General features: G+C 49.7%; 1 protein-coding gene across 1 annotated transcript in view; it reads left to right on the top strand.

Annotated features, from left to right (window-relative positions):
- Positions 1-39: 39 nt before the first annotated feature.
- LOC118688601 (collagen alpha-1(XIII) chain) overlaps positions 40-21724 on the top strand; it is a 54070-nt gene continuing 32385 nt past the window's right edge. The window contains exons 1-15 of the mRNA XM_054515668.1: positions 40-64; positions 2409-2459; positions 6158-6193; positions 7673-7699; positions 8603-8629; positions 9682-9708; positions 9799-9825; positions 10102-10128; positions 13893-13958; positions 17466-17582; positions 18033-18074; positions 18906-18932; positions 19661-19696; positions 20963-21025; positions 21601-21627. Coding sequence (XP_054371643.1) covers positions 44-64; positions 2409-2459; positions 6158-6193; positions 7673-7699; positions 8603-8629; positions 9682-9708; positions 9799-9825; positions 10102-10128; positions 13893-13958; positions 17466-17582; positions 18033-18074; positions 18906-18932; positions 19661-19696; positions 20963-21025; positions 21601-21627 — 621 coding nt within the window. The 5' untranslated portion in view covers positions 40-43. The remainder of the gene's footprint in view (positions 65-2408; positions 2460-6157; positions 6194-7672; positions 7700-8602; positions 8630-9681; positions 9709-9798; positions 9826-10101; positions 10129-13892; positions 13959-17465; positions 17583-18032; positions 18075-18905; positions 18933-19660; positions 19697-20962; positions 21026-21600; positions 21628-21724) is intronic.

Below are 21724 nucleotides of genomic sequence, written 5' to 3' on the forward strand. Positions count from 1 at the left end.
TCCCTCTGATTTTTGCCTTAATTGCCAGGGGGACAAAGGTGCGATGGGAATCCCTGGGCGGCCGGTAAGTCAAACCCTCTTTTGTGTGCCTTATCCTTCCCATTCTCTTCCAACCCCCAGGATTTGGGGGTGGATTTCAGCATAATCCTTGTCAGTTTGAACAAAACTACTCTCCCTGAGCTCCACACCTGAGGGGCTCCCCTGGTCTCAGCAGGGTGAGCAGCCCTGCAAGCCACGTACATGCTGGGGAGGTGTTTCCATTTCACCTGCTGTCCTATGCAGGCCCTCCTCTGGTTCAGCATCCCCCTGTTTGGGTGTCTCCCGCTGTCACCTGGTGCACCAGCTGGGCTTGCTAACCCTGGGTTTCCTAACACGCACCCCTGCTTGCCACTGGCAGCTGCCCTGAGCAAAGGGGGCCATCCCCTGCCTGGCTGAGTGCTGGATTTTGGAGCTGCTCCTTGCTCAGGCATCCCATGGCGAGGATGGGGAAGAGGAGTGGGGCAGGAGCTGAGGCAACCCTGCTGGTGGCAGCCCCATAGCCAGGGTTGTGGGGGGCAGAGCGTGCCTTTGCCGCTGACGCCTGTGTTTGTGTCTCTCCTTTCTCTCTCTCTTCCCTGCACCCTCTTGCATGTGGCTGTGACGGCTGCCACTGACCCAGGGACTAAAGGGGCAATCTGGAGAGAAGGTGAGTCAGCTCCTTGTAGCCTCTAGCACCCCCAAACTGTCCTCTTCTAGGCCAGCCCAAGCTCCCCTGTCACAGTCATGGCCACTGCAGCCAGCTTTGGGCTTCCACACCCCTGGGCTGCCCCATCTTCCGTGTCAGTGCAAGTATATTTCCCAAATTCCTTCCAGGCCACTCAGCCTCCAAAGATGCTGTGTTTCTTGTTTATGACAATTTACTAACAGCATAAGAGCCAGTGGGCACATGCAGGGCTTCCTTCAAGGCTTCCTGGATTTTAACCATTGACTTTCTCCCCCTCTGGCAGTTCTGCTTGCCCCAACCAACCTGCAGCTCCCCTCTACCTCCCAGGTTAGCCTGATCCCTGGTGCAGGTGGGAGCAAGGAATAAAGTGGCAGGGCACACTCCTATTTCTGACATGGTGGGACCTTTTCCTCCTGAGGAAAGCTGATGGTCTGTGGGACACCATCTCACAGACTGTTTGCTGTGCAGTGAGTGAGATTTGTACCCACAAAGAAGTTCTGGTTTACAAAGTGATCCTACTGCTGGCCTGTTTTTGGCATTTCAGTGTTAGTATATTTTCCCCAGAGCTGTGAGTACTTCCCACCTGGGAGAGCAGGGTAATGGAGGTGTTTGGGATTTGTGAATAATTAAATAACAATGTGTAGAAACTAGGAAAGGTAAGGATATTTACCTGACAAGGAAGGTCATCTATGCAGTACCATACCAGACCCATTTGCTCCTCTTCATAATAGAGAGAAAAACACAACAAGGAAGGTGAAAGTAGGATAGAGATTCTTCATCCTTCTGTTCACTGTTTGCTCATTGGAGCCAACCAACATCCAGCAGACCACAATTTCCCACCTGAAGCCATTCTGCTTTTTTCTCTGCATATCCTTGCATTTGTTTCTGTCCAAAGTTTCAATGAAGGGACAGCAGATAGACACAAACAAACAATGGGGAAAAAAATCACTGCTAATTTCCCCTGCTGCCCCAAAGGCCTCCCTGAGAGCCCTAAGTCTTTGGCAGTCCACAGCTTTGTTTTTCAGAGTGCTTTGCTTTCTTGCAGGCTGCTTGGTTTATGGGATGCTCTGTCCCAAAGCTCCTCAGCCCTGGGCACTTCTGGAGCTGCCTCTCAGGAATCCATCATGTTTCCAAAGAGAGTGACATGTCCTGCCCATCACACGCTGTGGGTGGCTGGCAGTTGGAGAGGCAGCTGTTTCCTTTTCCAGCAAGCACTTTGCTTTGTTTCGTCCACATCTCAACTGAGTTTGAGAAGTACACAAGCGAGGCATTTCTGGAGGCAACCGAATGAGCTGCCTGCAGCTCCCCTTTCCCTGGAGCCCAGCACATCCCTTTTTTTCTTTCTTCTGCAGGACAGAATCCTCCTGGAACTTACAGGAAGGAAACAGAAAGGGTTTCAGGCCATCTTTCACACTTGCAATGGGGCAGAACATCTGTTTTGCCAGAAAGTGTTTTATGTGTTTATACTTCTCCTTGCTGTGCAGCTTCCATTTTCTGGCACATCTGAGCAGCTCTCAAGAACATCTTTTTTCCCAAAAAAGTGTCAGGCAGGAGCTGGGAGAGGCAGAACAGCAGCTGCCCCATGAACCCTGAACATCTCACACCTAAAGCACCCACATTTAACTCCAGTCTTGACAGGCATATAGTTGTCTTTGTCTTTCCTCTCCTATTTTCACCCCTTTTCCTCTGCTTTGTCTCTCTGCAGGGTGCTCCAGGAGAAGCTGGCATGTCCATCATTGGGCCCCGTGGTCCACCCGTAAGTGACTTTTCTCTCTATTTTTGTCTGATGCAGGATGTGGGCAAGTTACTGGGAAAGCCTTAGGAGGGGCATTAAGACTCAGCATCAGCTGGAAAGAGCAAAAACCCTGTATAATGTGGTTCCCATGCTGAGCCAGCCTTGGTTTTATACTGCTATTATATACTATATATAATGAAATTATAGCTCATATTGCTGAACAAATGAGGAAGCCTTCCCTTGGCAAGGAAACCAAAGTCCTGCATTTGAAAGGAAGAAGCATATTTCCTTTTTGCAGGGCTTCTATCACTTTTGGAGAAAATTTGCCCTTTGCCTGGCTGATTTCAGCCTTTGGTTTAATCAGCAGGGAACAAGCCCCCTGATTTTACTGATGGGCAGGATCAGAGCTAAGCCAGTGACTGAGGAGCTCACAAAGACAAAGGGTAGTTCAGAGGTAGTTGTTCCTAAAAATCTTGGAAGCTCTTTGTCAGCATGGTTGCTGCTTATCTGGCTGAGAAAAGGCAGGATTTTGCACTCTCTTCCAGTAAAAGTGTCTCTACAAGGTGCAACAAGTCAGCCAGACAAAACTTTTTGCAAGGGCAGGGTCATAAAAAAAGACCAGGATGAAGGGTTGGAGTGTTTACGTGCCCTAAATGCTGGATGCTTCTTGCACTGTGGCTCAGCCATCAAGCCTCTGCTTTTGTGTGGGTGCAGCCAGACCTCTCCACTCCATCCCTGCACAGCCTCCACCAGAGATTTCCATGAAAAAAGACCTGGAGATTCAATTCTCTCCCTCCCAGTGGGCACTTCCGATTTTGATTAACCTGTGAAGAGCACCGTCCTTGACCTGCAGAGAGGATGGGCTGCTGGCAGCCTTTGTTTCACAGCTGAGGTCAAGTGAGACAGACCCAGGCAATGCAAACACTTGGCTACATCTGGCTTTCCAATTAACTTCCCAGAAGCCTCATGACAAGTGTTTCTAATAAAAACCAGCTTTGCTGGTCCCCAGGCCCACCTGCCGGGGATGCTGCAGTTTGAGAAGCGACAGAACCAAAGCCCAGCACCCAAATGGGTCTCCCCAAGTGCTTTATGCCTAGCAGATGGTCCCTGGCCACATGTCCAGGCAAAGAAGAGGGGCTGGCAAGTCTCTCAAGCCAAGCTCTGAGCAAGACCACCCTGCTCCACAAACAGCAGATTTTGGAGGGTAAGTGCCCAGTTGTTTTTGCTGTTTCTCACAAGCTTTGGCTCTCAGCCTTCTGAACAGTGTAATTATAGTAATCAGAGAGAAAAGCCATCAGGTCCTGTCCATGTAGGTCCTGCAAAGGAGACAGTTTTATTGAAGGACACGTGCCTGGGCTGCAGGACAATTTTGTCTGCTTTGCTGCTGTTTGGAAAAGTGCAGAACACGTTGCATCTTTAAAGCAGCAGAAAAATTAGGTGGCAAATGATATAAAAAATGGGGTTTTGCCTACACCAGTCAAAGCCCTGAGGTACCAGGACCAGCCCAACTCCACACTTTCCCCCTGCAAAGCCTACTGTGAAGATGATCCAGTTTCCTGGGGAGCTGGTGATAGGTCAAAAGGATGGCTGAGCACTGAAGACAAACACGGAAACCCTGGCCAAGGGGCCACTCGGAAAGATGTGGGATGACAAATAGTTTCCAGATTTTTGTTTGGAGGTTAAAGTTTTTGCCGGAGCTCAGAGCTGCTTAACTCCTGCCCAGAGAGGGACAGTGCACCAATAGTGGCAGAAACAGACGGCCTCCATGATTTGGCAGCTCCCAGGATTACATACTTCATACAATCAACATTTTAAAAAGGAGACAAGGAAAACCAGCCACCCAACAAAAACAGTCTCTTGGAATCGCTCGCTGCTGAACTGTTGTCTTGGCGTGATACCGTGCAAATCATTCTCCTGTCCTCCAAGGAGAAAGAAGCAGCAGTCTGTAGTCTACAGAGGAAGCCAAATTGCACCATTTCCAGGTTTTCTCCCTAATTCTTTTTTTAGCACTTTTTGTCAGGGAGGTGTCCAACAGGGAACCAGAATTCTGGCTAGGCTCTTCTTGCTTCTTGCCTTTTCAGAAGCCAGCAGTGGACAGATCCTTTAATTTATAGCCTATCTTCCCTCCTGGTCACTGGCCAACAGGGCCAGGTGGTTTTGTGTGTATCTTGCAAAGCAAAGCTGACCAAGTTCAACTTTGCAGAACTAAAGAAATAGTGCAAATGTGATTAGGTCCTGCTGGCATTGCCTAGCAAACTAGAACTCTTCAGTGCAATGTGAGGGATTCTGTGGTGGGGGCATCCCTCAAACCCTGCAAAGAGGCTCTTTGGGCCCATCCTCTGCAGGGCTAAACCCTCACTGAGTCTCTGTGCAGACAGAGGGTGCCTGGAGGTGTTACCTGAAGCTGAAGGTTTTCCCTATCAGTGCAACTCTGATGTCTCCCAAAGGATTGTTATTGCTTCACTGTGGCAAACCTCAACCTCACAGCCCAGGAGCCCCATTTCTTCTTGCCCTTCCCTTCCCTCAGCACCCCATGGGATCACTCTAGTTAAGGCAGAGATGCACCCTGTTCATGCCCAGCTCTATCCCAGGAAACCCCTGTGGGGCTCCAGCAGTCCATTTGAGCATGGTAGCTCAAATTGCTGAAGAAAGCATTTTTTTTCCCCCAAATGAGAGAACACATAAGGAAGCTGGGCATTTTGGCATCCCAGCCCAGCTTTCAGGGTAGGCAGGATGCCACAGTGGTCAGCTGATGAGCGTGGCACAGGATTTACCTCATCCGGCTGTTTGTGTCTACATGAGACTGCTTCAAGATCTGCTGGAGTCTGGGCCAGATGGACCATATGCTTCCTGACCTTTTTCTTTTTTAAACAGATGGAAAAAAAATTTAAATGAAGTGGTATCTTTCCTGGATACCAACAAAGCTATGGTAACTGTGACCTTGTCGCAGGTCCCCACAATTGAAGAACTACAAAAAATTAACAGCCAGCACATTTTCTCTTTTTTTGGTGTTCTTAAGTAGGGGATGAAGAAGCTGCCAAACACATCCCAAGCCAGTGTTTGCTGTACCTGATCCCAAACTGGTAGCCATAGCTAGCTAGCCAGGAAGGGGCAGGGGGAAAAGTCGTGGTGCTCATGTTCCTCTCATCAGCCTAACTCTCCTTTTTGTCTTAGCTCTCAGAGGATAAAAATAAAATAAACAGAAGAGGAGAAAAAATCATCTCCCGAATTATTTCTGAGGAAAATGAATGAGCTGAGATATAAGATGAGGGGTGGAGGAGGAGAGGGATGGTTGTATTTAGACACCAGTGACCTGCAAGGCTTGTCTTGCATAGAACATCACCCTGCATTAAACATCTCAGGTTTATGGCAGCAAGAACTGCCATAAAATGAGCTCAGCCTCTGGAATATACTCCAAAAGCCTAACATATGGGCTAGGGACACCCATTTAATTAATGTAGAAACTTAAAGGAAACTGCCTGTAATCCAAACTGGAGCTGCTCCAGCCTTTTCTTGGCCCTGTACAAATTGGAGTGGGGATGAGAGATTTCCCCTCCTTCCCAAGGCACTTTCCCCTTGGAGGGGAATTGGGTATCTCTTCAGGGAATTGTAGGATAATTGGTCAGAGGCTGGAGGAAAGGCTCTGTAGAGGGGACTTAGGATCCATCAAAATTCATTTGAGTTCCTCTAAAGTGCTGTCTCTGTTTCATCCTTCCCAGGGACAGCCTGGAACAAGAGGTTTTCCTGGATTCCCGGTAAGTGTAACTCTGAATTTATGAGGTACGGATGTGTGATACTACTAGCAAGCCTCATAAGTGCTTGCTGTATCTCATCATTTCTTCCTGAAACCAATGACCTGATCTGATATCACTGGAAAAAGCAGTTTTTTTCTTCATTTGTTTTTCTGCTTTTTTTTTCTTCTTTTAAACGATACTTAGGGAAAAAAAAACCCCTACGAAACCAAACCACACAACTCTGAAAGGAAATTAATTTTAAAAAATCCCCAAGTGTTAAAATAACATAGTTAAAGCCAGATCTGTTGAGTAAAAGAAAATCATCCTAAGAAACACCCCTATCCCAAACAAAGAAAACAACCCCTAGGTAGGGGAAATTCCAACTTTAATTGAGCTTTTAGATGATATTCCAATAGCAGCAAGTGCCTGGGATCCAAAAAAGGATCCAAAAAAGGCCCTGCCTGTTGAGGGTCAGCTGGGGACTGTGCTGGGCTGAGCACCCAGGTCATGCCAAAGGGAGAGGACATGAGGGGGAATTCTTCTCCAGCACAGTTGCAAGGGAACAGAGATAATGCCCAGGAGAGGACAAAGCAAATTTCATTTCAATCCTCCAGTTGCTGGCAGCACTCTGTGAAGCACTGAGGCTGCTGAAGAGCTCCAACAGTTGCTATTTATTCATATGCATTTATCCTGGACAGCTAGGAAGCCTGGGGCAAGCACAAACACCCCCCACATCCCTGCTCTGGCCAGGCAGCTCAGCTGCTGCTCCAGGACGTGCCAGAGCAGGTCTGCAGGGGGGACTCTCACCCCTGGAAATTGGGAGGAATTGGCAGCCTCCCCCTGTCTGCCTGGGCTCCACTGCTCTGCCTGTTGTGGCAGGGGGCTGTGAGCTGCCCCTGGGCTGAGGAGAAGCAGATCTCTCCAGGCCCTTGTGGTCTTTGGCTTTTGGAGGAGCAGAAAACAAATCGGCCCAGCTCATGAGAAAGTGCTGGCTGGGACAGCTCTGGGGAGCCTGTTTCTCATCAAACAGTACCTTCAGCATGTTCTGAGCTGTGTGTCACCTCTTCCCTGAGACACTTTTATTATTCTATCACTTGCAAAAATTCCTTTTCCCCCAAAGGTGGGTGCCCTTTTAAATCAAAGTCTCATGAAAACTACTGATATTCAACTAGTTTACCCAACACTGAAAAGTTTTAAATTCTGAGATTTTTTTTTGCAAATTGAATATGAATCCCTCCTTGTTTCTGTTCCTGTGTCCAGCATTGCTGCTGAAATGTGCTGACAGTGACCTGAAGCACATCGAAGCAGTTTGAAATCTAGGCTGATTCTCAATGAGCCAGGGACCTACCAGGACTGGTCAGGAGGGCAGGGAGCCACCTCACGTCACCCCAGCCCATGCAGTCTTGTGGCACATAGTGCTTCCTGGGGCAGATGGGACAAGATGGACAGACACCATCCATGGGCAAAGCATTTCTCATCATTTCTCCTCTTTTATTCCAGGGCCCTATTGGCTTGGACGGCAAACCGGTAAGCAAAGAACTCCTGCAGGCTTCTGCCCTGCCTCCTGCTGGTCCTGCCGGGCTGCAGCCTGGGTGTCACACCTCTCCTGCTGGTTCCACTGGGCTACAGCATGGATGTCACACCTCTCCTGCTGGTCCCACTGGGCTACAGCCTATTACACCTCTCCTGCTGGTCCCACTGGGCTGCAGCCTGGGTGTTACACCCCGTGTTTGAAGGGGATTGTTTTGCAATGGCACGCACATGCATGGATTAAAAGAAAATGAGGAGGTTGGCAGGCAGGAGGATGCCACAGATGCCTTGGGGGAGATACAGGAGTCAGGAGATGAAGGAAGGCAGAGTATGGCCTGCTCCTTTCTAGGTAAATCTATCAACTAGCAGTTCACAGGTGCAGCAGCCTGGCTGCTGCAGGGGAAGCCTTAGCAGGCATTCCCACCCAGAATCAGACAGGCAGAGCAGATCCCCAAGGTATCAGCCCTCTGCCTTAGCTTCTTTCCCTTTGCTGCTGTGCCAAAAAGAGCTGCAGTAGAGGAGGGAAGGATCCTAAAGACTCTGTGAGACCTCCATGCTGTCCTTAGAGATTTGCAGTAGAAACCCAAGTTCTTCCCATCCTTCAGAGCTGGGCACAAATGAGCTGCTTCTCCATGAACCCATAGCTCCATGTGGCAGCCATGTAGCCAGGTTCCCCACCACACTCCTCCAGTGCTGCAGTGGAGAAGGAGCTGGTAGCACCTACCTCTGGCTTCTGATTTCCTGGTTTTGCCATGGGGAACTTCAGCCCCAAGAGAGATGTGGCAGCACCTTTCTTGTACTGCTCTGGGGACACACACTTCACTCGGCAGAAGCTGTTAAATCAACATCATCTAGAGTCTGCAGTGGCCAAAGTTGATGTGTGTTTCCTTTCTTTTGCAGGGGCATCCTGGACAGAAGGGAGAGATGGTAAAAATACATTTGTTTGTCTGTGGGTGATGGGTTGGTTTGCAATGATGTTGGGCCTCAGCTGGAAACAAGCTCAGGGGCAGGGTAGCAATCTTAGCTCAGCTGATGCACTAGCTGCATCCCTAATTCTGTAACTTCATAATAGCAGGGCTAGGATGCATGTGTGTAATTTTTGCATTATGGCTAGCACATTCATCATGTCACAACAGCAACTCTCTAGTTAGGCATGGGATGTGTTTTCCTTGCACTTAGCAATTATGTTCTTTAAATATATTCTGGGAGCTGACATTTTTTGTGGTTGGCCTCATAGGACAAGTAAAAGTTGATGGAAAGATTTCTGAAAACCCATCTGGCAGCTTTCAACTTATCTAACAACAACCAAAAAAAGCATATTTTTTGTATTAAATGTGGTTCCCCCCCCCCCCCCCCCCCCCCTTGAAGCTCTGTTTCATATGTGCATCATACTAAAATGCTTTTGGTTGAAAATGATAAACTTAGACTGCACTTTATGGAAGCCCAAATGCTGTCTTGTTGCTCTTGACATCTCTGATAATGAAATCCCAAATATGAGCATGTCAAGAGAGAGGCCCTGTAGTCACCTTCACTCACTGAAGTGTTGAATGTTTTCTTCTGCTAATTCTGTAGTTCTGTTTTTTGAGCCCGAGTGTCAGCATAGCCCTCTGGCAAGCACATGTTGAAGATCCCCCTCCCCACTCCCCTGTTGCACAATCCCAGCTCAGGCTTCAGTCCTGGCTGCCTCTGGTTCCATCCCAGAGCATGGCTGAGGAGATGCTGTCAGCTGAGGTCCTGGGAACAATAAGGGTGTGTTTTCCCGAGGATTTTCCCCCTCTCCTTTTAATTTTTCCCCCCCGTGGTGCAGCCAGAGCATGTGTGCATTTTTCACTCCTCCAGAGTAACAAAGGGAACCCGGATCTCTCTTGGGAATTTTCTTCACAATTGTTTTTAAAAGCTCAGTTTTTCACCTATTCCATACGCTTTTTATCACTGTAAATGGAAAATCATCCCCTGTTAAATTCTGTGTTTCTTTAAAGGGTGCTGCAGGTCCCAGGGGACAACCTGTAAGTATCTCTCCCCTGAATCCCTTTCCCCTTGCATTCACCGAACTCCTTCATTTACTGAGGCCTTTTTTGATCACTTTTCTCTTACAGGGACCCCCAGGACAAAAAGGAGAGAAGGTAATTTCAGTGGGGGCCTTGTTAAAAGTGAGGAAGGGACTTGGTGGACTTGGTGCTGCTTGATCTGACTGTGAGTGAGGAGTACCAAGAGCAGAGAGAGGGCTCAGGGGATGGGGACAGGAGGCAGGGTGCTTATCGGGTGCAAATTGGCATAGCTGCACTGAGTCTGATAGAGTCACGATGATTTACACCTTCTGGCTCTGACCCTGCGTGCCTATTTTGGTCTCCTCTGTTTGTGGTTTAAACTCTTTCCTTTTTAATCCCCTTCTTTCACAGGGTCAGTGTGCAGAGTACCCGCACAGGGTAAGTCATTAGCGTTATTATCCTCTGTCCCGTGCCTTCCTGCATGTTAATCCTCCTTCGTTTGAATGGCTTTTTGTCGGAGGTAGGGATCGTTCCATTAACAAGATGCGTCATTTGGGCCCCCGGGGCAGTGCTCGGCTGATGGATGTGTTTCGCAGAAAAGCAGCAGATAAGGTTTTCCAGGAGGGATGTTGGTTCTCCGGTCTGTCTGTTCCTGCCCACCAGAGCTGACCCTTAGATAGCTGCTGTCAGTTCTGCTTCCTGGAGACCCTCCCGTGCCTTGTGCTGGAGAGGGGAAGGTCCTCAGCCCAAAACCCTGTGAAACCTGGGGCTTCTGGAGGAGTAGAGGTCACCCACTCATGAGCTGCTGCACTGGCTCTGTGCTGTCTTCCTTGAAGACCTGGGGAAAACTCTATCATCATTCCTCCCTTTTTCTTCTCCCTTGTGCTGGTGTCATCCCTGCATAGAGACAAGGGAATGCTCCCTGCCTGAGGGTGACCCTGCACTGCCTGGCCATGGTGCTCTGTCAGTTCCCCAGTGAGCTGGTCCCCATGCTGGTCCCCAAGCCTGGTGGAATATCTGCCTGCAGGGAAGAGGCTGAGTGGGAGGGTTGATGCCAGCAACTGTTTAATGAAAGCCAGGATGTTGCCCCACCTGCTCCTTCATCTTGGCCTGGCCAGCATGTGCTGCAGCCAAGAGTGGAGAGAGAACATCATGGGGTTTGAGGGGATTTAACCAGTTCTAAAAACAACCAGAGTGCTGAAAATCCACTGGAAATGCATTGGAACGACATCATATGAAGTGGCTGGAATTTGTAATCTGGGTGTACAGGGAGACAAGCTTAAGAGCTTTCTGTTTATTTTTGATGGGCCTCTGGATAATCAGCTGGGCTCTGGTCCCTGGCCCGGAGGGAGCAGCGTTGGAGCAGCAGAGCCACTGGAGAGAGAGCTGGGCTGGCAGCAAGGGAGAAGGGGGCTGTGGGGAAGCGCCAGTCCCCGTGCAGTAACAGCCGCTCAGCTGTGTTTATTTAGTGAGCCGGCTCACTCGATTGTTATGTTAAAAAGAAGCCAACAACACTGGTCACCCAAGCAGTGTCCTGAGTTCCTGTTACAGCCCTTGGCTCTGACTGTCCCCAGTGCTCAAGGTGAAAAGCAGTGGCAGGACCCAAAGCAGCACTGGGAAGGGAGCTGGTGCATCCCTGGGAATAGCCTGGGCTCAGGCACACTGGTTTGGTGGGTCGGGGTTGTAGGGTGGCTGGTGAGCTGCAGGAAAAGGGTAGGTGCAAAGCCTCACATCCTGGCAGCGTTTCCTTGCCTCTCATGGAGATACTTTTGGTCTCATGAGGCACCAAGCTCAACATTATAAAAAGCCCATGAGTTGTTCATGGCTGAGACACGCTCACGGAAGGGTGAGTGTCCTCAGATCAACCCAAGGACAGGCTGTCCTGAACTGCAAGTTCAGGGAGCCAGAGGCACAGACCAGCCAGCAGAAGGTGCAGTTCTCTTTCTTCCTCCTTGAATGAAAATTAGGATGGGCCTTGGTGCAAAAATGTGACACTGCTGACAGAATTGCAACTTATTCTTGCTTTTCTGTTTGATAAGAGTCTTTGTCAGATGTTCTGGGTGAGGAAATGAAATCCAGCATCCTGACAAACCGGGGATGTTCTTTCAGTTTTGCTTCATATTTGTTTTCTTAGGAAGGAAATGCAAGGTTAGAATATGTGCCTTGGCTCTTGTAGATTCCTATTTTTTTGTCTGTATGAGTCTGTGTGGCCTGCACTGGTGTGAGGGGTGAGCCCATGCATGGGTGCTGCCCATTCAGGGTGAGAGGGCCCCTCAGGCTGCTGCCAAGTGCCACTCAGGGAAATGGGGGGACCATCCATGCTGTGTTGGCTCTCAGAAGTGCTGTTTGTGTATCTGACCCTGTTTGTGTGGTGTGTGTTCCCTGTTCCCAGGAGTACCTAAGTACCACACTTGCAGCCCTGCGCTCTAACCAGATCCTTACGCTGAAGGTTTGTGGGTAGCGCTCTCAGGGGATCCAGTTCTGATGCAAAGCCTCGAGGCTGCAGATCCAATATTGCACACTGCCTTCTGAAAAAACTTCCCATTGGAGCCCAGAGGGACAGGGCAGGAGCTGGGTTGAAGTGCCTTCACATTTCTTCTCACCTGACTCCATTGCAGGGTCTTGTCTTGCCTGTTTTGAGGACTGGTTCTCTCCATTTTCCTCCTTATCCTTTCCAGCATCCCCCCTCAGCTTCCCTGTAAGCTGTATGATATTTCAGATACCCTTCAGCACTTAAGCAGCCAGGCAAAGCCAGCCTAGCTGGCTCTCCTGAGCTAAGGGGCCTCCTGCACTGTCTTTTAGAAAAAGGAGGTTTGCCTTTGGGTAAAATCAACCCAGCTGAATTTCCAGCAGCACTGCTTTTGGAGTGAGAGCTTGTGGCTGTCTGGATCAGTGCATTTGAACACAACTACCTAATCATGATGCTGCAAAATTGGGTTACTGCTTCTCTTTGCATCAGGACTGGATCCTTGCTTTCACCGCACACATGAAGTACAATGTCTAAAGGAATAAAATGTGCTCCTTGGAAGCATATGGTTTCTGTGGTGGGACACCTGTGGGCACACCTCTGGGATCTGAGTGCACAGCTCACGTGGGGAAATGTCACACATGGGCACGTTTTTGTGCCCAAGCACAGAAAGGCTCTCTCACTTCTCCCTATGTAAATCAAGAGCAGCTTCAATGGAAAACTGATAGGAACAGGAAAGTGGATCAGGCCAGAGCAGCATTTCTGGGCCTGGAGCCGACGTGGTGGGTGCCAGGGTGACAGCAGCATGCATGCAAGTGGAAACTGGATACGGCAAAAGGATGAACAAATGCTCCTGAGCTTTAGTGCATTTGATTTCTGTGTGTCCGGGTCAGCTTTGTGCCCTAAGGCAGCATTCCTGGCTATAAGCAGTCAGAAGGTGATGATACTATTGAGCAAGGAAAAACAAAGCACAGGCTGCCAGGGCAATGCCCTACTTAGGTGTCCAGCTCCAAGGCCTGGTTTTGTCCCTTGGCCATGGTAGTTGTGTGTGCCAAGTTAAGTGAACCAAGCCAGGACTTCTGTGCTGACCCCAGCCAGCCTTTCTCTGCTCCCTTCCACACCTGGAGGAAGAGTGAGACCTGGAGATACACTGGGTTTCCTGTGAGAGAGCTAGAAAACTGCGCTTGGAAAACTTGGAGGAAATTGTAATTCTGATAGATGCCTGGAGATACACTGGGTTTCCTGTAAGAGAGCTAGAAAACTGCACTTGGAAAATTTGGAGGAAATTGTAATTCTGATAGATGCCCCAAATCTGATGATGATGATAAGTTAAGAGAAACAGTCCCATGGCTGGACACCCAGCAGAGCCAGTGAGGGATGCCTTGCAGTGAGCACTTCCTAAGGAGATCAGCAGAGCTGAGTCAGAGATCCCCTGGCTCAGTTCTCTTTCCAGTCAGAGGGAGCTGTGAAAGCTCTGTGCAGTGGGGGCATTGGGATGGAGAGTGGGCACCCCACGCCTGGCAGGCTGGCCCCTGGTGGGTGCCCCTGTGAGCAGCACCAGGAGCTCAGAGGTCTGCCAGCAGGTACCTGCCCCACGCTGCTCTCCTGCCAGGCTTCATTTTCATGGCAATCTCTCTGTTCCCCTCTTCTCTGGTCTTTTCCCTGGCTGCTCTCTGACTCTCCATGCCCTCATGGCCTCCTTTGCCCTGTGACCTTCTGGTTTGATCTTCTTCAGCTGCTGCCTCTCCTCAATTCAGTGCGGCTGGCTCCACCTCCGGTCATAAAGAGACGCACTTTCCAGGTAGACTTCTCCTCCTTGTTGCCTGTTTCTGAGCTTATCCCAATGCTTGCAATTAATCAGCTTGCTACCTGTCTTTCTTCCCCTACAGAGGGCTTTCCAAGAGTTTCAGGCAGAGCTGAGGGACTTTCTTGAAAGCGGAGGAAACCTTTGATGTGATAATGTTGCTAAAAAGAAATGCAGTGAAGCCAGATTTTTGGACTAAAAGAAATGGGCCATGAAGCTGTTCTTGGGGCTGTCGACAAGCAGCCTCCTCCCTTAAGGAGTCAGTTCCTGCATATTCAATCTCCAGAAGAGGTTGGAAGCCTCTTGCTGAAATTCATCTAAGGTCTGTGAAATTTAACTGAGATGAATGAATAGGCAAGCGCTTCTTCTAAGGACTAGTCTAGTCTGAGGCACTTGGGGAAATGTGTTTAAATAAGCTCTTAGAATGGTTTCATTAAATTGCATTAAATCTTTGTGTAAACACATTTATTTTGGTTTCCAGGGCCATAATTCATGTTTAGTTTATTTTGGGAATGAATTCATAAAGTGAATTACGGACATATGAATAGTGAATAAGAGTGTCCATAGTCAGAGTTCATGTGGCTTTTAATGAGCCCACTTTATGCTCCCTCATTCCATCAGTTGGGATTAGCTTTCCTGTGTGGACAAACTGCTGCAATTACCCCTCTGAAGTGTGCCGGGCACTCTTTATTAAGTGCCTGGGTTTTGTCACCCTGCTGCCTGTCTAGACAGTTGGATGCCAGCAGGGAACTGCAGGATGCACGAGACCTTTACCATGAAGTGCCTGGTCCTTGCCCAGCTCTGGATAAATCCTGAGCACGTGAGCCCGTGGTTTCAGTTCAGTTTCTATCGATTCAGCTCTCACACCACACAGAGCCCCACGGATTGCGCTGTTTGCCCTTCAAAGTGACAGTCTGGAGAGCCAGGCCAAGGACTGACCTCTTGGGAAGGCTTTGAAAGCTGAAGTTCCTCTCCAGGATGAAGTGGGAAACTTGAATAACTGCCCTACATCCTGTCGTCAGCCAGGGCTGCAAATTCCCTCTGTCCGCAGAGGAAAATTTCACCGGAGTTTTGCCATGATCCGTTTTGCCTTTGCTGTATTCATTCTCTAAAAGCAACAGGGTGGGGTCTGCTCCTACAGATCTGCCAGCACCAGGCAATTCCAGGAGCCCAGCCTGTGAGTACTAAGGAAAAAAGTGAGGCTGCAGAATGGATGTTAGCACCAGCAGCTGGAAGAGAGGAAAATCCTGCTGCTAGCTCTGAGCACATCGTCAGGAGTGCTTTGCCCAAGGGCTGGGGCTTAGCTGAGCATGCCCTGAGTGGGGTCCTGTCTGAGGAGGCTGAGCAAGCATTGCATTGCTGGGGTGCAGGCAGGGTGGCTGACTGGTGTTTAAAAGAACTGAAAAATAGTTCCAGTCGACAGCTAAGAATATAGAATGACAACTGAGGAAAATGACACCTGATCTCCCACTTACTGTATCCACTTACTGTCCATCTAGCTCTGTGGGGGTCCTTTTGTGCTGAACACATTAATGAGGCTATAATGATGTGGTGATAACACTTTGTGTGTTTAGGGATCTGCAAGGATGGGCACTTGCCTAAACAAAGCCTGCTGTGCCCAAGACAGCAGAGTTAGGGTGATGCAAGCAGGACTTTGGGTGAGTGAGCTCCTTGCAGCCACTCCCTGTGCTGGGGCAGGGCTCCTGCTCTGCCATCTCTCCTACCAGCACCCTGTTCCAGCACCATGCTGCATTTTAGTGCCCTACATTTGGAGCATGGACTGGGCTGGCAGAGAGCAGCTGAGGTGGGAATAGAGGAGAGAGAGCCAAAGTGAGATGGGCAAAGCCCCCTTTGCCTTCCCGTGGTGCACCCATGCTGAGGGTGTTATAAGATGCAGGGGGAGGGAAGTCTTTGAAGGTGGAATGAGAGGGCAAGGCAAGAGGAAATCTAGAAATACATTCCAGTGTCCTCCCAACATCTTCATTAGATCCAAATTACCTTCCATATTTAAAAGCTATGAGACCATTTACAGTTGAATAGCACTGAGTATGGAGGATAAGGAAGCTTAGAAAAGAACCTGCATTCCCTTGCAAGGGCCACAGGATGAATGAAGATCCACTTTAAAAGTGGGGAGAAGCAAGGGCACCCCTCCTGCCTGGCCCTGCAGGCTTCCCAGCGTGGGCTGAGGGTTGGGCAGTGAGGCACAGGAAAGGAAAGGGCTGTTGCTCCACACATCACCCAGCTTCTCGTGAGCCTGGCCCATGCGTTGGAAATTTTCTTTTAAATAGAGCTCATGGCAGAAAGGATGAAATTTGCAGCTTATTACTTTCATTTATCATTCTAAATAAAGCAAACATCCCTGTATCTGCATGTTTTACTAAAGGCAGCCAGGATAAACAGCGCACTTGGTAGGAACGCAGGGGACAGATTTTGTGCATTTTCCTCCAGTGTGTAAGGCTGGAGAGAGGATAAATGCAGCAGAGACCCAACTGCACACCCACTGACTTTTAACTGAGAAACAGCCATGTTTGGTTTCTAGCTTCCCATGGATCCACCAAGGGAAGTTTTTCAGATTTGAATTGGACCACTAGCAGTAGGCTCTCATGGTACTTTATCCAGGGAGGTGAGCCTAATGGGTGAAGAGCTCAGCACGGGTGCCACAGTGCCCTAGGAGCTGGATTCATCAATTCTAGATCAGCAGTCTGGTATTCAAACGTGCTGCTTCCAACCCACTGTCTCCTCCGTGCCGCTTGGTGCCACGCGCAGCCCCAGATGACATTGCTGAGGCATGAGCCACAGGCACCGAGTGGCCACTGAGGGCCTGGGGAGGAACTGGCTCAAACAGCTCCATCTCACAGAGCTGAAAATGGCAGGTGGCTCAGCAGGCACTGCCTTGTTAAATCTCAGAAAAACAGGCTCTGCCTGGTGTCCATGGGCCTGCCTTGGGTGGGCTCCAGGAACGCCATGCTGATCGTGTTATTTTCTTTGGGGTTTGTGGCATTTCTACTTTTGGTCCTTGGCAAAACAGAGGGAGTGTTGTCCAACAAATATAGTATGGGGGAAAAACTGGCTGAGGTGGCTCTAGCCTGGAAGTGCCAGTGTCGTCACGGGAGGCTTTGCTTCACATGTGACTGTCAAGTGCTTTGGAAAGCCTCTTCAGAGACTCACGAGATGTTGGTCTTTGACACATAAATTTTACTTGGCTGGCTCAATGAAGAAAAAGGTCTCCTTGGACTGCTCTGCCATCACTAGATCCCTCTAGAAGGGAGCTCTGACCAGGTGACCTCAAATGTCTTTGCAAACCATTGGGTGCTGGCTCCTGCTTCCCAGGCAGCCCAGTGTCCTCAGCAGGCTCTCCATCACTCTTGGAAACCTCTCTTGGCCGTAACCTGGGACTTGCTTCTATCTCCTCTGCTTCAGTCAGGCTGGCCTGCCTTGGGCCCTTTGGGGGGTGGTGTGAAGGGTTTGCTGTGCCTGCTGTAACTCTTGTTTTACAAACTGCAGGGTGAACAGGGACAGGCGGGGATCCAAGGTCCCCCGGGGCCCCCTGGTCCACCAGGGCCCCCTGGACCAGCTGGACCTGAAGGAATCCCAGGACGTCCTGGGCCAGTTGGACCCCCTGTAAGTCCTTACCAAAACTGAAATCCTTCTGCTTCCCCATCCCCTAGGGCACAGGCTGCTTCCTCTGGCCTCTGTTGCTTCTAGTGAAGCTGAGGTAACCACAGACAGGAGGCTTGCAGAGAATGTGGATGTGTGGACAGGAAGAAGTTCCGGGGAAGGAGGGGAGTGAGAGGGAAGGCAGAGATGTGAACTGGGCACTGGTGCTATCTGGACACACAGGGGGTGACACCAGGCTCATTTCCTCCTCCTCAGTCCCTGCAGATGGCCCCGGGGAGGAAGTAACACGTGGGGTGTAATTTCTGTGCTCCCTGCCACCCCTTTGAAGTCCCTGTCCTAGCAAGCAGCCGAGGAGGGTGGGAGCAGAAGCACCACTTATCAAATAAAACCATTGCTGAATGGCAGGGCAGAGGACAGAAAGTGCTGCTAATGTACCTCTCTCTCTTGCAACAGGGCAGAGCAGGAGAACCTGGAAAGCCTGGCAGAGATGGAAAGGTGGGTACCAGAATCCAGCTCTGTTCCTGGGAGCTGCAGGAGCCAACGTGCCATGCTGGCTCTGCAGCCACTGGGAATTAAAGGAGCTTCCATCTCCAAGAATTTTCAGGGCCTGCTAGCAGGAAAAGCAAGTCTCATCCCTGGAGGCAAATGCACCTCTCCCCACACATTACAGGGGTCAGCACCCTCATTTCTCTCTGAGACATCTTCATCTCTCTCTGAGGAGGCAAGGACAGGATGGCTAAACACCTGAATTGCCAAAGCAGGTGGCATGGGCATCAGAGCATATCTAGAGCAGTTTTCCTTCCCTGCCTGCTCACAGGCAGCTCCTGCATAGATATTTTGTTTATTTATATTTACACACACGTATGTCTGGTATGCTTCATGGTTCATATCAGGTAAATTGTTTGGTTATTTCTCATTTAGAGACACAAGTGGTTTGTTTGTTAATACATGCTCTCTGTTTAGCTTGCCAGAGGAAGCTGCAAATGCTTGATTTACTCCAGAGCTGCAGTGGGCTGGGAACAAGTTCCCCAAGCAAGCCAGAGAAGCAAAAAAGATTCTGGAGCATAATGCATAAGGGAAAGCAGCTTTTTAGTCTTCAAATTCAGCAAGAACAAAATTGGGGGGATGGAGCACAGTGGGCAAAAGTTTATTTGGGTGTATGCACTCAGATATCGACATGAAGAATAGATTGGAGATGTTTGAGCTCACCAGTGCAAATCTCTAAGGGGTGTTTTGAATCAAACCAGCCAGCATCCCCCCATCACCCTGCTGTCCATGTAATGTCACACTTTCCAACCCCAGTGTCTGTTTTGATTTTATCCACAGGGCTTACCTGGGCCTCCTGGACCAAAGGTGAGACATCTCACCTCACTTAGAGGTGTAGAAAGATGATGAACAGAGATGGACTCTCCTGACGAGGACAGATCCATTTTGATGGATGGAGGAGGGGTAAAAGAGGTTACATCAAAGAGCTGAGAAGGATTTCTGACCCAGCTCAGCACTGCCTCTGGGGCCCAGCCCCTGTGCTGACTCATGGGTTTTGTCCAGGCGACACGTCTGAGCTGCCTCTCCACTGAGCCAGGCACGCCTCATCAGCCCAGCTTGCAAAATTGTTTGCCACACACAGCTTTATTGGCTTCTTCCATTCTCAAAGCATTTCCCAGTGCTTCAGGAATGGATTTTGCAATGCTATTGTTAACTCTGCCACGGTTTCCCATTTATTCACTTGCCAAAGTGTGAGGGAGGGGGTGGTTGTTGTTGTTTTTCAGCTGCAGCCACCCAACATAATTTGTTTTTATCTGAGATATGTAGCCAGGGTGAGGAGAGAGGAACCATGAGTTGGGGCACAGAGCTGACACATGTTAGCTGTCTGCCAGGGCTTTCCTGCCAGGGCTCAGCCCAGTTCAGTAATGCTGACCTGTGGGTCTGAAGGGACAGGAGCTCAGTGGAATCACTGTGAGTAAAAGGCAGATTTTCCCCATGGAATGCTCTCCCATCCAAACAGTACCAGAGGGAAAAGAGCAGAGGTTTGTCCCTCTCAGGCCAAGCCTCACTTTCTTTTGTCTTTTTGCCTTTTGCAGGGAGATGCTGGGATTCAGGGATACCCTGGCAGAAAGGTAAGGAGGGAAGCTCCCATGTTGTTTAATGAATTAAGTGCATTGATGCTTTCTGGAATCATGGCTGAAAATCTGTGGATTATGCTGGAGCCTCCTGTGGAGCCCTGCTCCTGCTGGGTTTGCAGCAGGCCCACAGATTCCCTGCTGTCACCTGTGTAAAGAGAGCCTGGGCCCAGAGTTGTCTTTAACTCCCCAGCAGCTATGGAGCAAATATCTCCCTGTGTGTGTGTGCCTCTCTACACCCACTTCCAGGCTGAAATGCATTTCTTATGCATTCAAACCCATATGGGAGGTTGAAAAGTGATAAATCCCTGGCTGTTGCTCTCTGGGATACAGAAAAGAGTCAATCCTGCTCTGGGTTAAAAGGCAGAAGCTGGCAATGCCCAAATGCCTTCAGCAGCAGCTGATTAACAGCAGGGCTGACAAGCCCTGAGGCTGTAATGAAGAGACAGGAAGGGAAAGACACAAAGGGAGATCAAACAGGAGAGAGGGAATGGAGAGATACTGCTAAAGAGATGTCAGCTGGAGAAGGGGAAGGTGAATGTTCCCAGCAGGAAGGAGCCCTGTGTCCCCTGTTATCTCCACGTTGCTTTATGAGTGCTCTGCAAGCAAAATGGCAAGACCTGAGAGCTTTTTAATTAGCTCTGTATAAACTGAGAAGTTTTTCTAATGTCAGGAAGTGGAAATTACAGCCCCTGCAGACCACAGCCCAATCCTGCAGACAGACACAATTTATTGCCCCTTTTCCCAGTGAACCCACAGGTTTTCCATCAGGGGCCCATCCTGTCCTGTGTGCTCAGGGAGGGCGGCTCTGGGCAGCGACCTCCCAGCGAGGGCCCCTCCCAGCAGCTCCTTTTACACGAAACAACTTGTGTGCTTCAATCCCTGCCGAGCCAGGAGCCTGCCCTGGGCTGCAAGGGTGAGCCCAAGGCTTTCCTTGGGGAAGCTGGAAGGAATGGATCAATGTAGGGCACCAAATCCTAACCAGAAGGGAAAAGAAGGTGAAATATTGAGGAAAGTTGTTAATTCAGATATGGTGCTCCCTTCACTCCATGCATTTCATACACTGAATATCTGCTCTTCTCCCAGAGACACAGGGGTAGGTTGGTGTGTGTGGGACACCTCAGTGTATGAGACACCTCAGTGTGGGACACCTCAGTGTGGGACATACCTCTCACACCTCTGCTGTCCTTTCTGGCAACCCACAGCTCCTTTTCTTGCTGCTGTGTTTGCTTCTTCCACTGTTCTCTTTGTTCTCTTCCTCAGGGTGAGGTGGGTGAGTCGGGCCTGCCTGGTGCCCGTGGCCTCCCTGGAGCCTCTGGCCCCAAGGTAACCCTTGAACTGCAGTCAGAGGGGGCAGATAAGTGGCACAAGCCTGTCCTAAAGGGATATCAAAGGCCAGGGGCTGGAGACAGTTCCCTAGAGCTGGAATGAACCACGTAGACAGGAACACTTGCTCCTGTGTGAAGAGTCTGGGCAATTGTTGGCCAAGGTGATTCCATGCTGTCCTGAACCAGGAATTACACCGTCCCCCATTAAGGAATAAAACCGACCCAGCCTTTAAAGGATTTTGCATCAGGGCTGTGAAAATGAGGGTACTCTGGACCATGGAATGTTTCAATGGTTTCTGCACCCTTATCATGTAGAAAAGCATTACTATGGGCAACCACCAGCATCCACTCCAAGGACCTAAACTGCCTTTGCACTCCCTGGGAGGGGAGGGAGGGCTGCAGCCAGTGCTTGACTGGTACCATGTTCCTGTGAGGAGACCTGGGGTGCTGGGGTTGCATTTATCACACCCCTCTTTTGGCTACTTTATCTCTTGCTGCTCCTGCTTGCTTGGTTTCCCTTTATGCTCACCGTCCCTCTCTGTTTCCCCCTTTTCTCTCTCCTTTGCTGGGCAGGGTGAAAAAGGGGATGCTGGCATAAAGGTAGGCATGACAAATACATTTTCCTAACTCACAGTAGATCACCTGGGAGATACTGCTGCTTGGGCTGATGGGTTGTAAGGGGAGCTGGGTGCAAGGC

Source organism: Molothrus ater, chromosome 8 (assembly GCF_012460135.2).
Source record: "Molothrus ater isolate BHLD 08-10-18 breed brown headed cowbird chromosome 8, BPBGC_Mater_1.1, whole genome shotgun sequence".
Taxonomy (NCBI): Eukaryota; Metazoa; Chordata; class Aves; order Passeriformes; family Icteridae; genus Molothrus; species Molothrus ater.